Source organism: Lontra canadensis, unplaced genomic scaffold, assembly GCF_010015895.1.
Source record: "Lontra canadensis isolate GAN:19392208 unplaced genomic scaffold, GSC_riverotter_1.0 scaffold73, whole genome shotgun sequence".
Taxonomy (NCBI): domain Eukaryota; kingdom Metazoa; phylum Chordata; class Mammalia; order Carnivora; family Mustelidae; genus Lontra; species Lontra canadensis.
This window is the reverse complement of record NW_022631067.1, coordinates 5038027-5044813: the sequence shown is the minus strand read 5'-3', so window position 1 is coordinate 5044813 and position 6787 is coordinate 5038027. Positions and strand designations below refer to the sequence as shown.

The following is a 6787-nucleotide window of genomic DNA, read 5'->3' as shown; positions in this document are numbered from 1 at the left end:
ATGCTGTATTCTTAAAGACAATAATACAAAGAAATGTTATGTCATGCTAAAGTTGGCACCAAGTTGAAGGTGTATTCGTACTTCCTATCTCCCACAAAATTATTTTTCACCAATAATTGTTTATAAAATACTGGTTTGGAAAAAAGTGACGAGTTTTTCTGGTCTTGTTCTTCTTCCTCTTTCTTTCCTTCCTTCTTTCTTTATCTGCCTTCCAGGAACACTCACTGCAGTTGATTCATTCAATAAAGTATTTGTGGATGCCTACTGCATGCTCCACATGGTTCCACGTCCTGAGATGGAGCAGTAAATCAAAGAGGAAAAATTCTTTGTCTTCTGGTGTCAAGCACCTCGGGATCCACTGGTTTTGGTGCGGACAGAGTCAAGTCCAAGAACCACCCATGCACAACTAGTCATGGAAATGGTACACAAGTGGCATCAAGAAACCCCCATTACAAAGACATGAATCTCTGAAGAGGGTGGACCCCAAGTTCCTGATGAACATGTGTTTTGCCAAGAAGCTCAACAAGAAGGGCCTGAAAGAGATGCAAGCTGACACTGCCAAGGCCATGAGTACATGTGCCAAGGCCATCGGGGCCCTCATCAAGCCCAACGAGATCAACGCAAGGTCCCAAAATGTGGTGCCACAAGCTCGATTGACTTGCCGATGTCATTCACCCCAAGCTCAGGAAAGGTGTTCATGCTCATCTCGCCAAGGGTCTCAGGCTCTGTTGGCCAAAGGCCAAGGCTCAAAACAAAGCCAAGGTTTAGTTGTGGCTCCAGCTCAGGCTCCCAAAGATGTCTACGGCCCCAGGAAGGCTGCAGTGTAGAGACTTCTGTCAGCCAATGTGAGGATGGAAGGACAGGGTCACACCTGAGCTTCTGTCTGCATCCGACTTCTGTCTGCATCCTCCTATGGTATTTGCATAAATAAACCTGAAACCTGAGGCAGAATCTGCTAAAAACGGGGGGGTGGATTCATTTATCTCTGAGCTGGTATTAGAGTTGATATATATATTTATACATATATGTATATATATGTATATATATATATATAGAGAGAGAGAGAAGGAGAGTATTAGATGTTAACAATTGCCCTTGGAGAAAGAATAAGCAAGAAAAGGTATAAGGAGGGCCAAATGTGGGAAAAATTAATAATGTTATAACTTTAAAATAGAGTGTTCACAGGGGAACCTGCTCAGACCATGGAGTCAGGCATGGGGATAAGCACAAGGATGAAGACAGAATGTCTGGCGAGTCTTCACTGTGGAGGGGGCCATGATCAAGGGTGGGAGAGATAAAAGGGACAATGGCTAGAGCACTAATGGATGCATGTGGCAGACACCACAGATTTGCTCCCTGAAGTCCATTTCAACCCCTTTCCCTTCCACCTTCCACTGCTGTAATGGCCGTGAGGGTAAAATCCATACCATTCCAGCCTCTTACAACTGGGGTGGTCACATGGCCTGGTTCTGGCCAGCCAAGCAGAAGTCCGTGAGGAAGTCTTCCCTTTCCAAAGAAGAAGGACACATCTAGTAGGGAACATCCAACCTCTTTCCCCTCCTGCCCTCAGGAATGTTAGTGTGATGCCTGGAAATTCCACAGGGAACTTGTGATCCTGAAAATGAGAAACAGAGGCCCTGGGAGAAGGAAGAGGAGAGATGCCATGTCCCCATAACAAGAGTGCAGCTACCCACCCTGGAGTACAGGTTCTATAGGTCTTTTGTGAGAAGAAAAACAACACTTTATTAGCATAATAATAATAATAACAATAATAATAGTGTTAATTTCAAGGTCTTTCATTAACAATGATGGCCTTAACAAATCAGGGTCTCTTCTACTTTAGTGAAAGCCTGAGCAAGGATCTGAGCAAAAAGATGAGGAAAAGTTCTTTCTCTCAGAGAGAATGGCCTGAAGTCTGGACCCTGGAAATAGCAAAGACTCTTCTAGGTACAGAATGGAGGAGGATGGCAGGCCATGTCTCCCTCCTGTGACCAACGCCATCAGTGTATTGCTCTGACAGGGAAACACTTCTTCTCAGAGGAAGGTGAAATTTACTGAGACCCCAAGAACTTTTGTTTGTGTGAGTTATAACTATGGACATTTGTGATATTAGGCTTTAAAATTTTAATGTATTTATTAATTAATCTTTAAAAATAGCAATAATGAAACCATCATATGTTAAGATAAACAACACCTCTGTATGAAAATAACCATATTTTCCAACATATAAAAAAGTGAGAAGCATGATATTGTTTTGCATTTTGCAAATCTCTTAATGTCTGGCTTAACAGAAGACAGCTGTGTTCTCAGATCTGCCTTTGTATTCAATCTGTTGTAAGCCATTGCTTTGGCTTAGGTCTAGGAGAAAAAAATCTGGCCTTACACCAATCCGAGATGTAAGAAGAAAGGAGTGCTATGGAAGCCTTTTCAGATAATTCTGGGTGTTCTTTGATACTTTGGCAAAACTCAACAAGTGCTTGTTTTGGAAAGGTCAGGTGAAACGTGGAAGCCAAATTCCTGTCATTGAACTTTTCATGTGCTGCTCCTTTAGAAGCCTTCCGTCTGGCTTGCACTTTGGTTGGCTATTTTACTGATGCACAATTTGATAAATTATGCAGCTAACATATGCATATATGATATTTTAAAAATCACATTTGTGACTGTCCTAACTGATCTAATTAGAAAACTCTTCAAGCACTGGAAAACCATTAAGCTCACAATGACAAACACCAGGTGTCCAAAATTCTAATTTTTTGCTCTAAACTCAACATTTGGCAACAAATACGGGCAATTGTTTTTCTTATGATGATGAACTCACTTTATTCATTTTGGAGAAAATGTCTGCCAGATTCTCACATCTGGATAATCAGTCTGCCTGTCAGTTTTTCTTTCAAGTAAAAAATAATATTCCATGAATGAAAGCTGCTAGTTCAGCTCGCAACTCAAGCAATATCGTTACTTTTCCTTCAGACAATCATATCCTTTTGGTGTACACCAGTATTTCGCATATACTTCCCTTTTCATCACACAGAATAATAAAAAGTAGGCAACCAAGGGTCAAGTTATAATAAAAGTAATTTTTTTTTTTTACGGTGCAAGAAAGGATTTATTTAGATGAAATTAGCATTTCTTTGTAAAATTGTATGCCCGTGGTGGTAAAAAAACATATTGACTATTTATATAGCTTGATGCCGCTGCCTTGATTGGTGTTAAGGAATCAGCGGTGCCATTCATCCTTGATTTTATAGCAAGAGAGCAAATGCAAGCACTGTATAAAAGGCAAATAACATTTTAGTATTACTATAAAAGTAGTTCTCTTTGCAGCTTAAAAAGGTCTTGGGGATCTGTGAAGGCCTGCAGCCATGCTTTGAGAACGATTGCTACAAAACTGTGGTTCTCAGATCAGTGTGTATCAGAATCTTGTTGTTAAAATGCGGTTAAAATGCAGATTTCTGGGCTCCACCTCGAGAGTTCCTGACTTGTGGTTCTGGATGAGCTCAAGAATTTGTGTTTCTAACAACTTCCCAGGGTGGTGCTGCTGATCTGGAGACCACAGTTTGAGAACCAGTGCTGTAGAAGGGAAACCCAGTCCTTTAACATACAATTCCTACAATATACATCTCTTACTTGGCAGTTACCATCCACATCTGTGCAATTATAAGCATGTCTTACACCCTTATACCATCTAGCATTGCATTTTGTACAAAATTAACATTATGTCCATAATTTAGGAATAAAAATCACTTGAGTGGCATCATTGCTTGTGAAATGTCTTTTCAGACTGGCAACTTGGAAGAAGATAGGATATTATCAATCTACCATGGGCATGTTATAAGGGTATCTGTTGCACCACTTTTAAAATCAATAAATTATCATAAGCTAAGATCATGTTCAAGAACAATATAGCTTTTTTTTTTTTAACATTTTATTTATTTGACAGAGAGAGAGAGAAAGAGAGCGCCCAAGCAGAGGGAGTGGGAGAGGGAGAAACAGGTTCTCTACTGAGCAGGGAGCCCAATAAGGAGCTCAATCCCAGCACCCTGGGATCATGACCTGAGCTCAAGGCGGAAGCTTAACTGACAGAGCCACCCAAGTGCTCCTCAAGAACAGCACAGCTTTTGCTCCTTGTTTGTTGCAATGTTTCTGGAACCAGAAAGAGGTGCCCACGTGATTATGTGTATCGGATCCATAAAAGCATTGCTTTTGCAGACAGGCTCTTTCAGAGCAGAACGTGGATTTCACTTATGGCCTCAGTTTCCAGTGAAAATGAATGAGCCCTTGATCTTACTGTACCTGTCAAGGAAATCTTACTAGAATAAAGAAGGGCTGCTTATCAAAATTTCAGAACCGGTCTTCAAGGTTACCATGTCTAAATAACTTGAAGGTCACTTGAAGCTTTAAAAAAAAAAAAAAAAAGAAGGTTGATGGATGAGGACCAGTAAGGTAGACAAGTTCTCGTTTCAAGTATCAAAATAACTCAAAACATCCACACTTTAATTACTTTTGTCAAACCACATATTTTAGATTCATTGAGTTCAGGAAAGGATGGTTAAACGTCATGAAAAATTGAAAATGTGTTTTTATTTCTGCAATGATGAAGTGACATTACATTTCTCGGTACTCTGCTGCTAGCTGGTTTTTCAAAATTTATTGGCATGATATCCCAGTCAGCCCCAACGTCAATCAAACTTATTAAATATTTGTTTTCTGCCAAGGAAAAACAACACGAAGGTGAGAAATACTAATAATCAAAGTGCATGAATGAATATTGAAAGAAGCAATTTTTAAGTGTCTGGTATCCAGTGTGTCACTTTTCATTTCACTTATAAACAATATTCCTCAATCTTTAACACATTTTCTTTTCTCATAGATACAATTTTATAGTAGAATAGTATAAATACATTTTTATGTTATTGTGGTTAGGCTTTAAGGCAGTCATTACATGCTTCTGAATTACAGTATAATTCTGTATATATAAAAACTTATATATAGTGTATAAAACTTAACAGTGTGCCATCAAAGAAGGAGGGAAGATGCTGGAAAGAGAAGGTGCTAAATCACATGTTTTGGCTACTGGGTGAATAATTCTCAGGAAGGAATAATGTCCAAGTTCTTAGGACCAATGAAGGTTTTATTTATCTAAAATGATCACCACCAACATTGACTTTCAGAAAGCCACAGAACTGGAATAGGTCATTCTGGCTACTCTAGCCTATTTCCAAACCAAAGGACTAACATACTTTAAATAATCATGACTGTAACACCGCCACATCCCATGTAGAGCTCACGAGTTGGTGGCTGACCAAATTCATTCACCTCCGTAGATGGGGGCGTGTATTGCCTTTCACGTGAAGTTGTGTGCCGAACCATTAACACTCCCTCAGTTTTCCTCAGGAGCATCACTGAGGTTGTGCAAGCTGACACAATCCTGGTTGTCCCTGAAGTGGGCCTTTTACATGGAGATGTAATCAGAATGTGTTGGACCCCTTTGTGCCATTTTGATGCAGCATCACCATGAACTCAGCCGGGTGCGTCTGGGACGCCCACACAGTCTCTATCATCTAAAAGGAGGCTCATTTAGGGATACGTGTGAGACTTCTAATTATGTGAGAAAAACATATTGAAATATCCCTAAACAACTGCTTGATGGCAGTAGCCGTGAACCAGAATGAGTGGACCTAGTTCACCCCAATATCAATCACCCCCCTTCTCCACCGGCTGCTGTTCTGTCTGAGGCTTGAGTGCTTTTGGCAGGATGCTGCATGCAGAGGGCACCAGGTAACTGCTTGTCAGTGTGGGTTTCTTGTATAAGTTTTGTACTTTTGTATCATTGGAGGATTGCTTTTAAAGTATATGGCAGTGCATGGAGGTGGGGAGGACAAAGACAAATATTCTCATGAGGAGAATATTTGAGAACTGTGGGGTGCAAAGAGTGCTGTGTGAAGAGAAGGTCCAGGACTGTCCGTGGCTGATCCCCGCCTTCCCAGAAACTTACACTCCATGCTCATCACTGAATTTCAGGGGGAAGATTGCTCAATAATTAAAAAAAACCAAAAAACAAAAAACAATTTCCTAAAAACTTTTAAAGACTCCTTTCATGTATAAGCAACAGGAAAGGATTTTGTGGAAATATTGTGTTTCTATGGGATTCAGAAAATGTAGTCAAAGTAGTTAATTCTGTGAGAAAAAAAAAAAAGTAGGCAGAGTTGACCCTTAGCACTGGGTAGACCAAAAATAGATTATTGTCTATGGTTTTCGCTCTGTATTTTACTGTGTTAACAATCATCTGTCACGTTGTCTGGAGCTCAGCACTGAGCTGGGGGTTATGGAGAGCATGAACCGGCTGAAACAATGGTCTCATCCAATGTGAGTTCAATGGATATCGATCTATAGAAATATGACCCTAGAAACTACAAATAAGTTAAATCCTTAGGAAATAACCTAGTGAAAGTTAACTTACACGAGTGAGAGCTAACTGCAGAGCTGTGTCTCCATCCAAATTGGAGAAGCAGAGGATAGAAATCTAAGGCCGGAATGATTAATTGGGATTTTCTGTGATAGAATTAGCATATTGACTCTACGAGAAAAGGTCAGTATCAACCAAAGAGGGAAAATCTGTACAAAGAAAAGTGGAAGTTAGAAAACCCAAAATTATAGTATTCATTCAACGTTTAACAGAAAGAAATCCTGCATCTCCCGTATCTGAATAGTCAGCCACTAGAGCAGTGTGTTCAATATCAAGACCAGCAAGTGCACTGGGTTTCTAAATTCTCTGGGACGATGATTA

At 40.0% G+C, this 6787-nt stretch overlaps 1 protein-coding gene across 1 annotated transcript; it reads left to right on the top strand.

Moving 5' to 3' along the window:
• The first annotated feature begins 500 nt into the window (after window positions 1-500).
• Window positions 501-827, top strand: LOC116881352 (60S ribosomal protein L29-like). Its single transcript, XM_032881107.1, has one exon. The coding sequence runs from the start codon at window positions 501-503 to the stop codon at window positions 825-827; it is 327 nt and encodes a 108-aa protein (XP_032736998.1).
• The last annotated feature ends 5960 nt before the right edge of the window (window positions 828-6787 follow it).